Below are 22,577 nucleotides of genomic sequence, written 5' to 3'. Positions count from 1 at the left end.
ACTATGTAAATTATATGATGTCATAAAGTTACAAAATCGAAAAATAAAAACACACAGTACTATGCCGTGCCACTAATTAAATTCGACTTTACGAAGTTTTTAATTACATAGTTGTTATTGTTTTTATATAATTAATTTTTTTTGCTATTGATTCCCGTGTTTTGTTTAATAATTTAGTGAATTTGAACACAGATGGTATAATAAATTATATATTGTTATCGATTTTATTAAAAATATAAAAAAAAAAAATCTAAAATATCAGCAATTAATAAATATTGAATGTGTTTATAATTTCAATATATTTTTTCATTTGTTCTGCGTTTAAAATAAGATTCTTATAATTAAACAAATTTAATTTATTTTTCAAGCCGAGAAAAATCTCTAGATAGTTCTAATGAAGTATTAAATTATTATATGTATAATGTGAAAAGTTGAAGTTTTTGTTTTAATTTGTTCGTCTATAAAATATTCAGCAAATTATTAAAATTATTGACCTTCATTTGTCAAAGGAATGGAAATTAATTTTTTTTTTCGCTTTAAATAATTTAATAATTCAAATAATCGTTGATTTGTTTGTACATTTTTCTATTTTTTTTTAACATACATACTATTGTGTTTATACTGCATGTATATTTAATGTACACTTGCTAAATTTGGTTTCAAAACTTAAAAGTATAAATTATTAAACCTATATTGATAATATAATGACTACATGATACTTAAATTCCACAGCAGTAATTTACCTCGAAAATAACTATGTCACCAAAATAAAACTTTTAAACCTGTATTTTTACTCTTAAGCATATTTATATCACTATAACAATGGGAGACACGTTTATGTTTTATTACTTATTTCGTATTATGTTTATTTGTTTCCCACACAATGAATCGGTTTAAATCAGTATCATCAAATCATACAGGGACGTACCAAAAGCGGGGGGTTCAACTCCCCTTTAAATTTCAACAAGTATTTAAATATTTAATACAATTTAAATTAAATATCATGAACCGAGGTTATTTTATTTTATAAGCGATTGCGGTTGCGGATAAAGTTACGGATGTATATTGAATATTGTATTCCCCTATTAAGTGAAAATTATTAACCTATTAATAGGTAGCATATAATATTTAAAATTATGCAAAAGGTTACATTTTTTTTTTTTTATAAAAAAATTGATAAAAAAATTAAAATTAATTGTATTTTAATGTTTTCAATGATATTTTGAACTAAACTTGGGTTTTAAAATTTGATGAACTAGGATTGAAAAAGTTACCTAACATATTCCGTGCATTTATTGTTACTCATCTTATGATTCAAATAATGGTATATAAAATATTATATTTTAGAATTATTGTATTGTTGCGTGCCGTCAGTTTAACCATTAAAGAGTGGATGTTAAAGGATAGGTTTATTTAATAATTACTAGACTTTGAATATTTAATATTTATTGACAAATTATTCTAAGTCCAAAAACATTTATCAACTGAAATTATTTCTAAGTACAATAAATCATTAATCTATCAAGCGTGAAGGTGCTTGCTAAGCTTGGATTAAAACACATCTGAATATTGGTCTGATAGTCAACCCCCTTATAAGGGGCCCTTATATACTCAGGTTTTGTGGGAATCAATCGTGCCGCACTATGTAAAAGTTGTTCTTGATTATTATAAGGATATGATTTATTACTTTAGTGACCTCGTTAATATTACTATTCGCACTTTTCCTATATATTGTCGTGCTTCTTTTTAATTGCTTTTTTTAATATTACACTTTGGAATGTAGCCATACAGTTCATATATAATATGTGTTTGTGTTACCTTCTGATTTTAATTAATAATTCCTTTCTATTCATACGAATATTATATTATTTATAATCATTTCCTGATTTTTATTATTTATGATATATGTGGTCCCTCCTATGTAGTAAGAACCGTAATAAGGACCTACATCTATAAATGTCCATAACAGTATTATACTATATTATAGTTATATGACCAGTCTTCCATAAAATAAGATATTGATTTTATACTTTACATACGATAATAATATATTTTTTTCTGCATTCAAAATATAAACAGTACATGATTTGTTCTACTGATTGTTAAAATAATATGTACTAAAAAAGCAAATTTAATTTAAATAGTCTATTTAGTTTTGATAACATCAATAATGTTGTTATTTGCATGTTATATTCATTAAGTACAAAAATGATTAGCTCGATCGTTTAAAATGTATTAATCATAAAGTATATCATTTTGTATTAGATAATTATTTGTGAATAGGAACTAAAAGTAATATTTTTATTGAACTATTTTAAGACAAATAACATGTGAAATATTTTAGTAATAAATTATAAAGATATTTAGAATATTACTTGAAAATGTTTAAAATACTAAAATACACCCTTAAATAGCTTAAAAATCTAAAAGTATGGACAAACATACAAATTGAAATTCTGTACACAGGATTTTCTAGTCGTAAGATGCACCAGGGTAAACTTTTTGAGTGTCGATTATTTATCACCAATATATTTGAAGACTAACATACGCTGGCGCATTTAAAGAATATATTAACTATATAATATTTAAATCAAAAAAATGTTTGTATGGTTAGTAATATAATCGCACAAAATGCGGCAAGAGACTCACTTCGACCAGGACGAGATCGAACCTCACGCGGTTCCGTACCAGCTCGTCTAGTCGCCCCGATGACATGACTCCCTCACAGTTGTCCACGCCGTCTTGCAGGATGATCAGGAACTCTTCCAAATACCCGTTGCCTATTAGCTCGTCAGTGGTGAAGTTCTCGTACACCGGTACCGAACCAGCCAGACTGTAATCGGTGTAAGACCCGTTCGTCGCACTATCTCGTCGCTGTTGCTGCTTCGGCGACGATAAGGTTTCGGGAAAATGGCTGACCACGGTAACATCGTGTCCACGAGCCACCAGCGCTTGCGATATTGCGCGAAACATGTAAAAATGACTTTTTCCGCTGAATGGGAAAATCGCCAGTATGTTGTAACCGGTCGCAGTCACATGACCCCGGTCCCGTGCCGTGTATAGTAAGACGGTAGTGGTAATAACAGCGATCCACCGTCCTCCCATCATCGGGTTGTTTGCATTTAGACGACACACTCCGATCGGTTATCGAGACAATATTTGCGAAAATTGAACTGAAGAGGAAAACGTTTAAAATGAATATATTAATGAGTTCAGTGTTGTTAAAAAATATGAATTAATATTAATAATTATCAAGATATATGTGCTAGAATGTAATTTACCATACGATTCACTAGACGAAGGTAAAAAGAGTAATATTATATTTTAACTTATCATGGATATTAATAACATACGTTTTACTCCTACGTTAATTCGGTCAAGGTACTATTAACGACATCATTAGAGCGCGGGTAATGTAAAACTGCTCAACAATTATAATTATTGTTGATACCGATGTATGTTTACATATTTAGTAATCGTATTATACGTATAACGATTTAGTCATGTAATATATAGTAATAATATTTGTACAAAACATTATTCTTACTTTAAGAATATAAACACATTTTATCAAATGTATTTTACGATAACAATTTAATAATAGTTTACAATTTAAATTTCAATAACTTGTATTCTACATAACTTAATTATTATTATAATGGAACGTCGATTAGTCGAAAACCTTGATAATAAAAAAATGCTGTTCTCATGCTAAAACCTCGATTACTAGATAGAAAACATATAAATAAATAACATTCAGTGTTCAAATTATACTGTCAATCAAAATAAGATAACAAATTGTCAATTGTAAAGTTGCAATACTGTACACATTTTTTGTTTCATTTATTAATAATAATTTTAAAATAATATTTATAAATATTCATGTTTTGATCATATGTATAGTTAAAAAATATAATACATTTTAAAATCTCTTTAAGTCGAATTATATTCCTAAAACCTTAATAACTCAAAACCCCGATAAACTAAAAAAATTGTATACAAAATTAAAATACAAATTAATTTTTTATTCCTTATCCTAGTGTATTTATTTGATTGAAAATCCAGATTTGAATATATTAATATTTATACAATTTTCACTATTTTCTCATATCCAAAGAAAAATGTTATATCCAAAATTATAAATTTTGACTTAAGTTTTTTTCATATGCCTGCCGTTTTATGTTTATTAATTTGTAATAATTTACTGACTACAAAAGAATACATTTTTGACTTTTATCACATAATAAAACACAATAAACAGAATATAGTATATAAATATGTTCAGGTTAAAGTTAAGTATAACGGCTTAGCTGTGAGTGTTGACAATCACCGATGGTTGTGGACCATTTACCAATCATTTTGGTGAATGTTGTACCTATTTTTATAAATAACTCATATTGTGAATAACATTTATTAGTGATTTTTGACACTTACACTAGTTATTTGATGAATATTAATATACGAATAAAAATTATATAATAATTGTATAGTAATTATTACTATTATGTACAATTAATAATTAATAAGAAATACAAAAGGATAATTTAATAATATATAAATTTAGATTTTTGAGTTAAATTAAATTTATTTAATTAATGGTGGTTTATTAAGAATTTTTTTTTCTCTAGCACAATAACTTTATTCATATATTTATAGTATTTTTTGAGACTTAAATAGAAACAATTATCTTTACTTTTTTTCATTAAAAGTTAATTAAATTTTTTATACAAAATGTCTTTTATATTTTCCATTTTTATGATTGATAATTTTATGTTTAATAGAAATCAAAATTAATAATGACACTTTTGAACACTGTGAAAAACACTGTTACTATAGGTTTAGTATACACTTTAATATTAATGAAGCAATTATACCATAGAAAATCGTATTGTTAAATATCTACATAATCTCCTCGAGTGATAACTAGATAACTCGATGTAAAATGCATAATTTTGACGATTATACGCTTATGTTGATTCATAACCCTGACTATAAGGCGTTTTTAAATCGTTAACGCGTGATTTACAAAAACACTGTGAAGTCACCGCAATGCAAACCAATCATGGACTTCTTGACTATTTTCTCTTTTATTTATCTTCTTGAATATTCAGCTAATCTAAAGCAATTTTCATTGAATTACAAAACGGTTTATTCGTTGTTATTTTTTTTTGATGAACACTGCTTTTATGCTAAACCGATACGATGGTATAATGTAGCACTTATATATTTACGTGAGCGGTTATAATTTCAAAACATATATCCAATATCAGGTGTACGAATCTATAAAGTTGTTTAAATAAATCGTTCGAGTGTTCAATTTGTTTAAAAATGATTATCAATTATATATTATATGTGATTTGATTAAATATATTTATGTCTATATTATGTATTATAAGCATAATCATGCTCATGGAGAGTTCTGTATATTCCCGGTCACCCCTCCTCACAACATTTTGTAAACGGGGCCCTGCAATTTAAGTCTTGAAGTAAGGGACCCATATTTTAAATGTTGTTGCTTAAATGAAATTTAATCTATTCTTAAGTATTTAGTAAAACATTATTAATGTTTCATAATAGAAAAAATAAAACTAAATTTTCGTACAAAAACCAATTATGATAATATAACAATTACTACAATAGTATAAATCATAAATAATTGAAGCTATCTGAGAAAAGTATACGAAATTGAAATAAAACATATTAATTGGAACCAATTTACCACAATATTAAATAGAAAATTAAAGTTATGTTTATTTAATTATTTATACATCATATTTTATTAAATAGATCTACACATTTTGTTAAGATAGGACTCAAAAATATTCTAGGCATCGCATGAAATACAGGTCGGTGCACGCTTATAATTATAAGAGTATTGCAATCTAATCACGCGTTCATATATAATTAAATTGTCTCTAATTGAAACAGTTAACAACATGTAGTCAATTATTTTGTTTACAGACTATGAAAAAACAAGTTGAATCTATTAGGTGTCCAATTCTGTAACCAATAAGTAAATAAACAGTTCATTACATTTAATAAAAATGATGGTTGAATAATCAAACGAATTAAAGACGGTTAAAACCGTTTACGTATACGCACACGTACAATGATTTAATGTCCACGTTTTAACCAGGTACTGGAATTTTGATGAATTTAACTGTTCTGATTCTGGTTCTTAAAAAACTTAAAAAATGAAAAATTTGTTTGAAATTTTGATATTATTCTTATGCAATAAAATGTTTTTATATTTCGATTATATAAAAAAAAATATATTAAAATATTAATAGTTTTAATTAGTATCAATTATGGTGGTCAATAGCAATTTTCAACCAGATATTCTATCAATTAATTAGAACTAAGGCGAGGACTAAATAAGTAAACACTTTTTAAAAAACTTTTTACTCGCTGCACATATTTTATCAATCGATTTATGTAATTTCGAAATACCACAGTAATTGATTTTAATTCAAACACTGCACAATATGTTTTCAAAAATATAATTTTATATGCTTGCCGTTTTATCTTGATATTTATTAAGTTTTTTTTCTAAAAGCAATTCAAGGAAATATATTTTTAGATTCTAAATATTGGCTCATGAAAACCACAAATCAAACCATCAGTGGAGCAATTTTTTTTTAAAAGGATATTTTATATGTATATGAAATAATATTTTAAACCACTTGAATAGGTCGATAAAATGAAAACGTTTGTATCAAAGTTTGAAAATAATATCAATTTTTGTACTTTCAAATATTAGTGTTTCATTTGCTACTGGGTTGAACTATTTAAGAGCGTATATTTTTTAAAAACTTTTACGATAAGTAAAATTGCTACCAATATTTGATGTCTTAAAACGGTCAATCGATTATTACGAAATGCTCATTCATAGGATAGTAGTTGTGCAGTTGCCATTTGTTTATGAGAATATCTCGAAAATCTTGCTTTATTCAAAGTAAAAAACTTTAAAAAATATATAAATTACGAAAACTTGTCTGAGAAATAGTTTTCAGATTACATGACAGTAAATCGTTTTAGGATTTAAAAAGATATTGCACATCCCTATCAAAATTTCTGTTCACATATTTCAAACCCTAAAACGTATAATTCCTACAAAAATAAATAAAAATTATTACACTGCAATTGGTGAAATATTTTTATTTTTATTTATAAAATTGTATTTACAAAACTAACAAATGTAATTGTAATTATAAGAAGACGTGATGTTATTATAAATAACACATTTAGCGTTGCACGATATCAGCATAATGTTTTTTTTTTACTATTATTTGTTTTCTTTACTAAGTACTAATACATATTAATGATTTAGGTTATTTAGATTTAATCTTTTTATTATATATACTATACGAATTATAAATACATGGAGAAACCGAATTATTTTAGAATTAAAATTAAAAATCTTTGAATCTTAAACTAAATTACTTAAATTTTAATACAAATAATAATGATACTAATGTGTTAGAATAAAACAATATTTGTGTGTGGGAGGAAATATTTTTTAAACATTAATACAATTTAAAAAAGTAAGCCATTAGAGAATAATCGTATGAAAGTTAAATCAAGACTATTTAATATTAAAAAAAACTTCTTAGTTTTTGGTTATTAATTTTGAATATTTTAAATAAATACATTAAGTGTGGTATAATAAGCATAAGTGATAATTATTTATTAACTATTATTTAGTTGATTTTATGCTTTGAGGAAGAAATTATTGGAAGAGTGATGGAACATTGCTTTAGGTTTAATGGTATTTACAATTTTAGATATGAATAGATCTCGGGAGCTATTGTTGCTTAAATCTGATAGGGTAACTGGGGATAAAATTAGTTAAAATATTTTGAACATGAGGATCGTTGTGGTTCTTAAACCGGTTTCTAAATTTTACATACTTAATGCATTTTGGCCGTTTTTGTTATTTTGGCGATGTATAGATCTGTATGTAGTGTATGGTTTAACATATACGAAGGGGTTAAGCTAACCTTAGTATTTTATTTTGGAATATTTATATTTTCTGTTTATTTTAATTTTTATATGAGCCCCATAGTTACATTCCATACGTCCAGATGAGTTCGAGTGAAAGGATTTAATTGTGTATTTTAGTTTCGAGAAGGATATTTTAATATTTAATTAGAATAGATCGGCATAAAAAAAGAGGTCTGTTATGTTTTTGTTTTTGTTGCGTGGTTGTATACTATTTATAGTATATTTATTTTATTTTATGTACTGAAAGTTTTAAAAATTACGTGATTGTCTAATCTAATCAAATCTATATATTTTTTATTAAATATGTACATTAGATTGTTATGATATCATATTTATAATTTTAACTTATTCATAAACTATTATCTTTACTATCATATATGAAATTCTATTTTAATTGGCTTATATGTGATATAAATGCACTACAATTTCCTACGATATTATTTCTATACATTTACATTATATTATTTTATTTCTTTTTTCGATAGTTTAATTGTCATGTTGTATGTTTAAGGCTTTGACTCTTCTTGATCATTTTTGATTATTATTTACAGTAATTGCGTTTCATTTTTTTTATCTTATTATTTTTTGTTTTTATTATTATATCAGTATGTTTAATTACTTACATTTCACTTATTTTTTTATATATTAATTGTGTAGGGTTAATATTTTAACTGTTTGTTGGGAATAGATTGAACCGTTCAAATAAGGGTTTTGCGTTATATTATGCTGTATTTTTTGAGTTTCAGTAAAAGTAGTAGGTTATAAATGTCAATTAATCCAAATTTAGTCATTTTCAAATAATTTATTAACAATAATTTCGTTAAAATAAAAACTGTGGATCTTATTTATGTATTAATTACTTTTATTTTATTTAGCTATCCTCATTTTATTTATAATTTTATTATTAATTTTTTTTATGAACTATTATAGAACTCATAGTATATGTATTTATTAGATATAATACAGTGAAATTAGTAACTTTGACAATGTTGCATAAAATTTCATATGCAATCGAGTTTATTTATTTTTCTTACCCACCTTTTTGTTACCCGTCTACAAATGTACGCAACCGTGTTGCCAAAAAGAAAAAACGTACGGAATCATGTTCTACCCACGACGAACACATATCCCAAACGTGTACAGCCGATCTTATGTGCCATCAACGGCCCCTTCTTGTGCCACTCGCGTGCGAATCCCATTTTGTTCTTCCGTTGCACGCGAGCGTGAACCCCGGGCCATTTGTGCGTCTTCGTCACGACAACCTATCATTGTTCGGATTTCCCGTCACGTCCAGGAGGTGTAAATAATAATATGAACACCTGGCATGTACGCAATTTATTTATTTTTTTTATTAATAAGGTGTTAGGCCACCGTTTTGCCAACAGTTTCAATCCATCGCGAAATGGATTCGTCAAGGAACTGAACAGATTCCAACGGAATTTTGTCCTATTCTTCTACCAAAATATTCGCCAATTGCTTCAGTGATGTTGGGGATACAGAACAAACAGTATAGAGTTTAGACTACGGCACCAAATTTTCGTCATGTGATCCCGATAAAATATTAGTTGAGGTTATATATATACATATATATATATATATATAAATATACGACGAAGCGGACGTAATTTTTTTTAAACAAAATATTGCAGGGTCCTCCTACCGTGAGTGACGATAAATTATACGGGTATGAGATTTGGCTGTCGATAAAATACAGGGATTTCATATAGAAAATGAAAAATAACAAATCCGTGACGGTGAGAGAGGCTGCTGTGATTGTTCAGGGACATTTGCGAACGCAGAAAAAAATGTCGGGGAGGTAGTTTAAAAAATGTGTGAAATATTAATTATTAATAAATAGCATGCTTTATTACTACTCATTGTTAAATATATATATTAATGTGTTTTATTTGTATGCGTCATGAGAAACTTTAAATAATTATTAAATTAGTATATCTGGTCATTTTTTTATAATATTTTTTCTGATATTTGGGAGGGTTGAGCCCCTATTCCCCTACATTCACGCCTGTCCGGGGACATCATCGAGAATAGTTATTCAACATTTATCTAAATATAATATTCATCTAAATGAGATCCAATTGCCGGCTATGTGCATTGGCTTTGATGTTAAAATGTAGCGAATGGATGATGGTGATGAAGGATTTAATACTAATGTTAATACCTAACGATAGAATGTTATATATGAGAAGAAAATGTACCTTATTGAATTTGCCGCCACCACCGCCACAGTCACCGTATGTATTAGACCTCACAGAAACAACGTCCAATAAATTTATAAAAAAAAATAATGAGAAGTTTAAGTAAAATGGAAACGTTAAAACGGATTTGTGTATCGTACCGGGTATCACGTATTTTTGTTTATTACCTAGACCGAATGCTTCATGGAGAGTGCGAATAAACGGGCACGGCCGGCGATTGTTTATTACGAGCAAAAATATATTACTGCGTACACTGAATCCACGTGTATAAGTCGCGTCATCACCGTTGTAATAATATACTCGTTCGCCTTGGACGATCATTGTCAACGAATAAATTTAATTGAAACGTTAGATCGTCATCGAGTATACGCGCTTTCACGATCGTTTTGTTGAACTAAAAAATATAAATAATCGAAAAAACAACATTAATTATCCAAGAAATTAGTGAATACTATCTGCACAAAAAAGCGTTTGCATTTAGGAAAATTATATTAATTTTTTAGTATGGAAAATTGTTTAAATATATACTTATCTTTGCCAGTCTATTTCTCTTGACGTTTAAGTATAATATTATGCTCAATATTGTCGAACATACTTAACATGTTTTCGTGTGCGTATTAAATTGTAATCCATAAAACCGGCCGGCGGCGTTTTATCAATTCTTCTGAAATCCTCGTTGAAATCGATTAGTTTGTATCATACGATGATAGTAAGGTGTGTAAACTCCAAATATTATAATTGCTAAACATTATCGAAGCGTTTGGAGTTGTCTATAGAAATATACTTAACTTATGATTAAAAAAATATAATTAAAAATAATACGTAAAAATAAAGCATATTATGAAATATGACGGTAGTGTAAATAATATAATTATTTAACGTAATTAATTTTCATTAAAATGAATATGTTTTATAAGAACCCTTTAAGTAGGCTTACCTAAATATAACTCTATAAAGTTACTTATTTTTGAATTTCTTATTAACTTTGTTGTAGGTTTTATAGTTTACACAATAGAAAATCTATTATAATATTCTAATTTACAGAAAAATAAAAGTTTCCTTGTTCGTCGAGTTGGGAGTGATATATTGAGCCATAGTTATTTGGGGATATAGTATTAAATTTTAAACCACTTCACATACACGCTGGTACAGTGCACCGGTGCCCTTAAATTTTTATTGGACCCAGACGTGATTTTTATACACGACTTACACTCGTAGTATACGAACCTATCATGTACACACAACATCTCTCTCTCTCTCTCTCTCTGTTTTTAATTAATTTTTACGACACCGTTTTAATAGAAATATATTATTTATGAAAATTCAATTTGTCCCTCATTCTTTTATATATATATATACAAACACTTTCACTCACCCGTAATCCTATATCTTCTTAACGGCATTTGCAGTCGGCGTATTTATTGCTTTCGAACACGGTTTAAACGAATTGTTTAACGGTTTTGTTCGCCTCTTCATGAGAGAGCAGTCGTATAACGCTGTACGTATTTATTTAGCCGTCGCGTAGAAGTAATTAGAAAATTAATCTCAACTTCATACCGGTCTTTCGTTGTTGTTGTATTATTATCGATGGCATAATATTTCTCATGAAAACTTTCGATTATGGTACGCATAAGTATTGCTACAACTGGCAGTGGCGTATTTAAATATTTTACAAACCACCTTGGGTCAACATTTTCTTTATCCTTATATATGTATATATGTATAAATATATTTATTTTTACTACTGATAATCAATGATAGATCTGTTAATTAATTTTAACAAATTATTACAATAAATTAAAAATAAATTATTGTTATTAATGAGATAAGAGATACCAAAAGTTAACCTAAAAATTAGACGAATCAATTATACTAATCAATCTAGACCAATTGAAAATTTGAATAAATTTGGTGCAAATAATGTTAAATACGTAGCATATACCACTGAAGTACAAAGCATGTTGCAATTTCAAAGATATAGTCAATTCGTGCATACCGTCTTCATAAAAATAAATGACGCAATTCTTTGTATTTCCAATTAATTAATATAATATTGTTCATTATTATTTTGATTGATAAATTCATTGCTATTATAATCATCTATTTATATTCATTATATTGTTACCAAACAATACATTTTCAAAACCTAGCATCATAGTCAATTTTTTTTTAGGTTTAAAGCTGGACATGAAAAACTTATTAAATGTAATAAAAAGTAGATTCTAAAATTCTTTTCAATTAATATATTTCAAATAAAATTTGACGCCCTTTAAAATATGCTGCTTGAGGTGGTCGTGTCTTTCCGCTAAACACGCCATTGGTTGCTCGGTAAAAATATAACCTAACCTAACTTTTGTGTATGTATTTTCATTGCAAAATGTCATGTATTATATGTGTATCCGCTGCGTTATAATATTCATCAAGTATACGCTCTTTTATATTATGAATAAATTAATGTTATAAACGCATAAAGTTTTATGCAATTGTTTTTAAATGATTACGTATGGTCGTATATTTTCTAAATCGGCCAGAGAAAATGAAACATAATCATTAATTTATTCTCATGGAATTATAAAACTGGATACACGTTTGCCAGAAGAGGAGTTTAGAGAAGGATTAAATTGCTGTGTCCCTGTTATCGCATTTAAATGGATATCGACTGTTAGAGGCGAAATATCCACTCCTACTCGCATAGTTGAATTTAAATTTCTGTCACCAAAAATTCCCTCAAATCTTTCAATCTTCAATATGTTTTTCGATGTGTCTCTAAGCATTCACTCGCCATTACAATGTAATAACTGCTTGCGTTTTGGCTACACCTCAAAATTCTGTCGGAGCAGCCAAAGATGTAGCCATTGTGGTGATAGCAATCACTCCTTATCCATTTGTCCTTCAGCCCTAGCTACTGACCCATGCTGTTTTTGCCAATAGGCAACTACATTTTTTCTCCTCTTTCGGATCTACTATTGTATGCTCCACTTCAACGGTCCTTCCTCAAGGAAGTTTTTTGAGCCCCATCTTGTTTAACTTGTACATGTGTCTAATTATTGAACATCTTAATGCTTTAGGTCATAACTGTCTTGTTTATGCTGACGATATTGTTATGTTCACTCATGATAGATATATTGGCATGGCTGTAACATCCATGAATAATGCCTTAGAATTACTTAATGAAGCCCTGACATCCTCCTTCATCTCTATCGTACACAACAAATGCAAAGCAACTATTTTTACTATGCGCCGCTTTGATTACTGCCCCGACATAATCATCAATGATATTATTATTCCTGTAGTTACGAATCACACATATTTAGGTTTAAACCTTGATTCCAAGCTTAGATGGTCGCCTCACATTAACGATCTCACCAAATTCTGCGCCCGGTGGTCTAATTTTCTCAGATCTGTAACAAACACTTGGTCGGGTTTTCACCCTTCCTCATTATTAACCATTTATAAGTCAGTCATTAGATCCAAACTAGATTATGGGTGTTTTTTTTCAGGGTCATATGCTTATTCTCACCGCTGTAAACTTAACCAACTTCAAACCTCTTGTATCAGTTCCATTCTCGGTGCCTTAAAATCAACTTTATCACCCACCATTGAAGTCGAAGCGGTCTGCTAACCACTTAATCTTAGATGCAAATGGCTTGCTGGAAAGTTTCTCTTCAAAGATTTGTCCAATAATCATTCTAATGTTAATAACATTTTTACAGATGTATATTTTGCGTGGTGCTATGTAAGCAAATCAGTTCTAGTTCTCTTCTCTGTAGCACATTCCCTTATAGCTTCTCATAACTACATTCTTAGAGTTAATAAATTACCGTTATATGAAGCCAACTTCCCATCCCTACTGTTCTACCCTAAAATCAATTATCACTTTCTTAAAACCTCTTCCTCTAATATAGTCAATGGTCTTTTTCAAGACTTCATTCACAATACGTTGCCACTGTTCATCCTTATCTACACCGATGGATCGGTTTCTCCAATTTCCGCCGGATACTCTTTTTTCATTCCAGAGCTATGTATCTCGTTCACTAACAACTTACCTCCAACAGCTTCTTCTTATACTGCAGAATACTTTACCATTATTGAATCGCTCCAACTCATATCTACCTTACAACCCAACAAGTTCCTTATCGCTACTAACTCACTCTTCTGCCTCCAATCTCTCTCTTCTAATATATTCATATCACCACCTAACCCTCTAATATTCCTAATTAGAAATCTTCTATTCTCTCGAAATCATGGGTTTTGAATTACAATTTATCTGGATTCCAGCCCACATAGGTATCATCGGTAATGAAACAACTGACTATTTAGCCAAAAATACAGCGTCGATCCAACTTCCGTCCAATATTCCGATCCCCTGGTCTGACTTCTGTCCTAAACTTAAATTTTGCGTTCACCGTTTATGGTCTGACTCTTACAATAACCTTTCATCTCACTTTGCCACATGATACAGAAAATTAAACCCTACAATTCCATCCAAGCCATGGTTCCATAACTTAAATTTATCTCGCAAAGCAATCAGCTAATTTTCCTGTCTCCGTTTTGTCCACACTCTTCTCCCTTCACACACCTTTAAACTATCTCTTAACGATTCGCCTCTCTGCATCTTTGATCATACTCCAGTCATTTGCGATATAAATCATATTCTGCTTAAATGTCCTGCCCTGCTCGCAGAGCTTCTATATCTTTTTTCCATTCTCCTCTCTCTAAATATTCTTTTCAATTCTTACCATATACTTACTTCTCAATCCCACCCTGCTATCCTTGCAACAATTGCTTTTATCACAAATTCTGGGCTGCTTATATAAATAATTTCGCTGTATATTAATATCTGTTTATATAATTAATATAACTGTCGAGAGTAATTGTGAAACAAAGTTTCAACAAAAAAATAAAAAAAAACTTGTACAATGGGGATTGTTCGAAAACATTTAGCGGTGCTAAGTTTCGAAATGGTTTCACATAGTTAAATGAGTGCTAGGCACAGGAAGACAGATAAAAATCGAAGTGTTTGTTTCAACTGACTACTATATTATAAATGTGCACTATTTTCTAAAATTATATTCGCGAAATCTAACATTATTAACTGTTGCAAAAGAACGATAGTACGAGTAGAACGTTTGTTGAATGTTTATCGATGTGGGACCTATCACGTTTCTCTAAGTCAAAATGCATAAAACTTTCACTTTTCACACTTGCTTGAATATAATTTTTTAAAAGATTTTTGTTGCAGTATATTAAGAAAAAGGAATTCCGGGAAGGTTACAAAATATTTTATAAACGACAAAAAATTTAATTTTGACAAAATTCAACGATTTATTTAAAAAAATATATTAAAAAAATATACCCGAAAAGTTCAATACATTTTGATTAAATGGTATGTTTAGTTATTTTTCTGACGAAAATGTTGTGATTAGTTTTGAAACATTAACTGGTTACCTATATAAGTAATATATACATAATATTATAATAATAATTTTAACTGCAATTGTTAAAACAATGTAAATCTTAAGTCTTAATGTTATGTATGTTTTTATATTTTTGTTAGTATTTGTTTACTTGTTTTACTTTTAAACTACAATAAAACCTTGCTACAAGACTTGTTATACTTAGTATACTTGTTTATACTTAGTATAAAAAGACTAATCACTCATCTTCTTCGTATGGAATCATTTTTGTATTAGTGTTTTTATTTCAAATATACAAGAATTGTTTTCTAATATAAGTCATTCATTCCTGTATTTTAACTGATTCTCGTATTTCACCGGGTCCTTAAATTACATTTTTTTTTTCATCCAAATTAAAATACAATTAAAATGATTGAAATCAAAATTATAAAAATATTTAAGTTTACGAATAATATTACTTTTTTGTTTCTCTGTTACACACAAAATAAACGACTTTAAACGGTTAGAATCTTTTACGGAAGAATTCAAAATTTATAATTTGTAAGAATTTGTAAGTTCACATAATTTAGTTATTTTTCCTATTGATTTATGATCTTCATACTAGTGATGGAAATTATTCGAATATTTGAATATTTATTATTATTATAAGTGATTAATATAATTCGTAAATTATTTTTTTTAAAGTTTTTTTATAGGTATTTTTAATGTATCGATTCCTATTTATTACATTGAAATAATATGGATAGTTAAGTCAGAGGTAAATTGAGATTTCAACTAATAAAACATTATTTGAACATGCATTTATTTGATAAGTGTATAATATACGTTTAAACTGACTGTGCGGAAAATATTCATTCACTATATATCTCTTTGATAAAACGTTATATGGTATTTTTATTATATTATGGTAGTTTAAAAAAACTGATCTACTCTAACACTAAACATTTCATTACACGAAATATTCGGCTCTCAGAAGTGTTGTCTCTAATTTACCGATACCTAAGAATCGTACTTGTGATTGGTAAAAGCTATAGTTTATGTAATATTAAACCGTAACTGAATGCAAACGACTAAACACTTGTATTTCCATAATTAAAACCATTGTAAAATATAAAAACCAATAATGTGAAGTAAAATTTAATATTTTGTATTATAATTATTCGATGAAATATCACTAGAGAGTAAGATTTGATTGTCTACTCTTCTGATGGTTTCGTACAAATAAAATATATAATATTGACGCTAAAATATAATATTCGAAATTATTTTCATTAACTATACAAAATGTATAATACATAATATTATTATTTTGTATTAACATGAAATAATAAGTATTTTTCATTGCGGAGCGCATATGGTTAGTATTTGTTATGATTGTTATAAGAACTTGAGAAATACCAACGTACAAAGAAAAATTATTTCGAATGAATGATTGCTATTGATGTTCTCTATAGTAAGAAAGACATAACATTTGAAAAATGTCGATTGTAAATTTACTGAGCTGAAAAATTTAATTGAATATATTTTTTCAAAGATAATACAAATTTCTTAATCAATTTTTCCAGATGATGGAAAAATAATAATTTTAATTATATCGAAAAAAATACAAGACTATTATGTAAAAAAATGTAAAATGCCCAGAAAAAAGTCTTAACTAATCATTACCAACGTTATAAAATTATTGATGTACCATACGAAACGTAAAATAAAATAGATAAATAGCGATCAACTAACTATTTATAAATAAACTCTATGAATATGATTTGGTAAAAGAGATGAAGTTGCTTTTAAATTATTTTGGGTCGTCGGTGGTGGCAGTGGCCAATGAAATCTTCCCTTATTGTACTTTAAAAACGTCTGAATGCATGCCAAACGGCACTCTTAAACCGGCACTCGGCACTAGTGAATTATGCTTATTTACTTTGCCAGCATGTCGCGAACAGCATTTTCAAAATTTTTATAGCACCGCATGTTGGTCGTAAATAATAATTTATACTTCCTTAAATACAAATACATTTTCCACTATGAATATTTTTAAAGTGGTAATGTACTGTTGCAAAAGTATTCCCTTCTATGATATTAAAAATATTGGACGTGACATAAAATAGTATAATTTTGTTATAATAATTATACCATTAGAAAATCTTTTCGTCCCTTAACCTACAATGTATACTACTCATTACTGTTGGCCACAATGATAATTTAAAGTACAGTGTTTAATAATTCATCTTGCAATATTCTATCTGTTCATAATTATTTCTGTCGATCACCTAGAAAATGAATAAAGATAATAGAAGAAATTATAGGTTTTCTCTCTAAAATATTATGTTTTTTTTTACGATACATCATATTATAAACAATGTTTTTCGTAAATATAATTCAGAAAAAAACTAACTGAACAAAATAATTAGTAACATAATAACTCTACGAGTATGTTAGACCGAAAATTAATCGCAAAACAATGAATTTTTTGTAAAAACAATATTGTTCTATAAAATAGTACTTAATCTTAAAAAACTTTGTTTCGAGGTACAGGATTTAAGTAAAATATTATCGTCAAATGTTATGTACTATATTGAGTGTGGTTCATATTTATGAAAATTTTAAAATTATTATAAAACCTTTTTATTTGTAATTTTTTTTTTTAAAATTCTTGCTTCATATCAGAAAAATAAATAAAAACATCGAAAAACCATTATGTTTACCGCATTAATTTATCAATATACCAATTTAAAGATGATTTTCGTAGTGTTTTATTAGTAAATGACGTGTTGCTATCTTTTTGAAAATATTATAATTATTTCTTATATAATATTTGAGGAATTTTCAAAGCAATTTATTTACAATCGCAGATACGATATATGTTGGTTTGTTGTTAAACACTCAAAATCATGAGTGCACTTACTAAGGACGACATTTATACACATACGTTTCCTATATGTATAATTTCATATGCGCTATAGAAGTTGGGGGCGTTTTTCGACAAACGATGTGCGGACTCATCGCTGTGGTTTTTTCTCGCCAGCGTAATTGTCATAGAACCGTGTTGACAATACGTAGATAGCAATATAACGTGGTGTTTGAATAGATTGGATTGGGAAGAGGATTAATTGAGATGCTTGTCATCTCTTCGATTATTTGAAAAACATTTGAACAATTGCACTCTGAATCGGTATATAGTACGTCATTGACATATAGCGACTTTAGCGTTTTAAAACGTTTTTTAATACGTGTAAAATCTCTCCCACCCTTTTATAGTTTTATGTACTCTTGTTGAAGGTAATGTGTGTATGTAGTTGAAAAATTTGCTGAAAATTGCGTATGTTCAAACTAAATTGGTGTTAGTAAATTGTTTACTGCTCCATTGTGCAATGCTCAAACACGTGTATCGCAAAGGAAGTAAATTAAAACTTAATTTGACGGCACTCTCTTGGGAAAAGATCGATTTTTTTTTGTTTTACATTAATCCACACACTCATACAACATGATAATCAAGACAATAATCGATGCCACCGATATCTCGTCCAAAGCATATTTTTTCTGCTAAAAGTCAGCAGCAGGAAAACCATTGGTGGTGGCGGGGTGTATGACGGTAGAAAGGTGAAGGATGAAGGATACAGAATGCGCGTGTTTATGTACTAGTGAGAGATAAGGTTGCTCCAGGCAAAGACGTTGTGAATAGGGGAAAGTACTGCTGTCAAGTTATTATGATTAATAGTACACGTATGTGTGCGCACACGCATGTTCACGTGTGCACGTGTGCACGTGTGTGTGTGTGTGTGTGTGTGTGTGTGCGCGTGTGTGTTTGATTCCCGCGCATGTGCAGCGCGTGCTTATGTGCTTATGTACGTTTTTATGTTTGTGCGTACATAAATAGCTACAAGCACGTTTCATCGATTATATACATGATGCTCCGTACGTACATCCCTTACATCTTCTGATTCATATTGGCTTCAACCTGTATTGTATTTTTATAATACACTGTTAAAAAATATTCATATGTATATATATATATATATATATATATATATTATGTGTTGCCGATTAGTAATCATAGTGGTTGTTGAGCTTTGATGTAGTTTATATTTTATTTACATAAAATTTATTGTGGGCTGTAATAACAAAATAAATTATACTAAAAATATAATACACGCTACATTAAGTTCGTGTGGCCGTGCGTTTTTTTCCATAAATCGATTATTCGTCATCGCTACCATTTATTAATGTTTATTGTTATTATTTAGTTTATTCTGAATACCGCCTCCGCTACTCTGTGCACATATATAATTTCTCCTTATAAACAACGAACCCTTAGAAACGCTATACGGAATTCATCATCTATCAGCACAACGTTACGAACCACATCCTTTAAACTGGCCTTGGAGTGTAAAAAAAAATAAAAATAAAAATTTGGACAATTTAAAAATTAAAAGTCTTCTAGACGATGCTACATGACTTAGAAAATAAATCACAAAAAAGTAATGATTAATATTTTAATATAGACCCAACAGTTGCATGGTTGGGTTGTTCCATGTTTAATTTATTTCCTTGTATTTAATTATAATTTATTAAGTCTAGTATATTTAATACTTTTGCAAACATAATTGTCGAAACTAATTGTTAACAAAGTTTCCTTTAAAAAAAAAAAAGTCTAGTATATTTAATATATTATTTAAAACTAGTGGTTCTCAATCTAACCGTTACTCTTTCTAGTGTGCTGTTGTGAAATTGGTATGTTTTTGTCCTTGTCCTTATGCATGTATATATGCACGTGTGTGTGTGTAAAATAATTTTTCGTAGTTCTTTTATTGTAAAAAATCATGTATATTATTTTTGTGAATCAAATTATTAAAAATGTTCTTGTTAAAAAATAGAATTAGCCATAATATATAAATGCAATGAGTTTATAGTTATGAAATAATAAGTCAAATAAGTGATTATGATATTCTGAAAATGTAAAGATATTGATAGATAATCATCATACTTGGTTAGATTGTTGTATTCATGAGTATTGTAATAAGAGCATTGTACCTGGGTGCAATATTACTGGACTAAAGACATTGTGAAAACATTTATCTATTATTACATTGAAAAATCTCGGTTTCCAATTTTCTTACAATTCAGATTCCGATTCAAACGTATAATAAGCTTATTCGATGATTCTAATAATGGAAAAGTTTCTATATATTTTCTACCAATTAATAAAATGCGCCGCGTTGAAAATTTTGGAGTAAATTTACTGCTTGAAACATTGAACATTGAAGTACGGAGTGGGAAAAACGTTATTGGAAACCAATACAATTTTCGTTTCGCACAGAATGTATAAATTACTAAACGCATTCAGCAGTCAATATCGGACACGATGTACGTGTAACACCAATAATTACATCACATGAAACCATCTTTGTCTGAAATCGTATTGATTATTGGTGTTTACCTAAATCGGACGCTAATCGAGGGGTATTTTTCCTAGAACAGGCGTTATAGTTTCTTTGGGGCAAGAAACCTAATACGGTTTTATTAGTTGAAGACAATGAGGGTTTATTCATTATTTGCTATATATTGAGGCGCGGATACTAGGGAGGGGGCTATGGGGGCCGAATACCCCCCTTAGTCATTAGGTAAAACCATCTGGACGTAGGTATTTAAAATATTTAAGAAATTAGACGTAAAAAAAGACTTCGTACAAATCGACATGCGCAATGAACTACGGCAGTAAATCATTTTATGAGATTATTATGTGATGAAGCGAGAGGAAGACCAATATAGATGTGGTTAGATACGATTGAAAATTGAGACGATTGGAGGTTTTTGACAAGAGTGACCGACCTCAAAAAGTTCAAATAAAAGCGAAGAAGAAGAAGAAGACAAATCTTCAACGTAATCAACTTAATATTAAACTATTGAATATTTGAATATAATTTTAAATAAAATGTATATATATATATATATATATATAATACACATTTTTACTGCAAATGCAATGTAGCCAAAAATAAAAATAATTATTATTATTGTAGAGTTTCATAATTACATTTAGGTACAATGAAAGTCAGTTATAAAATGTTGTAAAAAAATAAAAATTAATATAATAAAGTACTTTTTAATATGCTACTGTTATTGGCAAAAGTCTTAAATTGCTTGTTAGTAAAAAAATAGTCATTAGTATTTAGCCATTATCTCTATATAAGCTAATAGGCTAATGGCTATATTATTCTTAGTTTATTTTAAATATTTTTATACGCAGATATTACGATGTTATGTATTTTGGGGACGGGAGTCCAATCACCCACTGAAAAAATCAGGGGTAGCAGCTGCTATGTATGAGTTTGCGTTTTGATTCAAATATTATGAGCATAGTTCGCGAGAAATTTGTCAATGCAAATGTTGCTCGAAACGATTTTAATGTTTTCTTTCTAGCATTACGGGGTAAAAAATTATTCTCTACTCTGAAATATTATCTCGTGGAGATTAGTTGTTGTCAACTATGAACGTTTAAAACCACGTCTGTTTAGACACGGTTCATGTATCCTGACGAACTCTGGCGCGAATTTGGGTGGTTAAATATTAGATTAAATATTCAAGATGGTGTAAAACTTGAATATGGTATGCAGATTAGTTAAATATTGGTTGAAATACAAATTTGATTTTGTAGTACATCGATATACATCAATACTAACGTGCATATTGTTTAATTATTATTTCGATTGTAGAGAATATCAATATATAATTGTACATACGAAGGCTGAATAATAATTAACCGTATTAGAGTAAATGTCGTTCTATATTAAATTATAATTGGTCTGTAAAAATTCATTGTTATCGTATTTGGAAACAGTAGTAAGCGATATTATTAGTTTATTTATTTGTTTATAAGACTGTAATAATAATAACACAAGATCTTTTTAATTTGGATAGGTAAGTCGGTCCTAACTATTTT

General features: G+C 28.5%; 2 protein-coding genes across 10 annotated transcripts in view; one reads left to right on the top strand and one right to left on the bottom strand.

Annotated features, from left to right (window-relative positions):
• The window catches only part of LOC112687091 (UDP-glucuronosyltransferase 2B9-like), a 48,002-nt gene extending 37,450 nt beyond the window's left edge, over positions 1-10,552 (bottom strand). For 2 of the 7 annotated variants that reach the window (XM_025559634.1, XM_025559641.1), the window contains exons 1-2: positions 10,221-10,305; positions 2,650-3,173 (exon numbers count right to left, since the gene is read on the bottom strand). In XM_025559634.1, coding sequence (XP_025415419.1) covers positions 2,650-3,108 — 459 coding nt within the window. In that variant the 5' untranslated portion in view covers positions 3,109-3,173; positions 10,221-10,305. Of the gene's footprint in view, positions 1-2,649; positions 3,174-3,281; positions 3,446-10,220 lie in introns of those variants that run through there. The other 5 variants (XM_025559638.1, XM_025559639.1, XM_025559637.1 and 2 more) reach the window with 5 other exon arrangements.
• Positions 1-22,577, top strand: part of LOC112687089 (gamma-aminobutyric acid type B receptor subunit 2) — a 466,487-nt gene that overhangs the window by 53,647 nt on the left and 390,263 nt on the right. The window lies entirely within an intron of this gene.

The sequence above is a fragment of the Sipha flava genome, unplaced genomic scaffold (assembly GCF_003268045.1).
Source record: "Sipha flava isolate LNK unplaced genomic scaffold, YSA_version1 330_pilon_pilon, whole genome shotgun sequence".
NCBI classification, from domain to species: domain Eukaryota; kingdom Metazoa; phylum Arthropoda; class Insecta; order Hemiptera; family Aphididae; genus Sipha; species Sipha flava.
The sequence above is the reverse complement of the archived record's forward strand: the minus strand, read 5'-3'. Positions and strand labels throughout refer to the sequence as shown.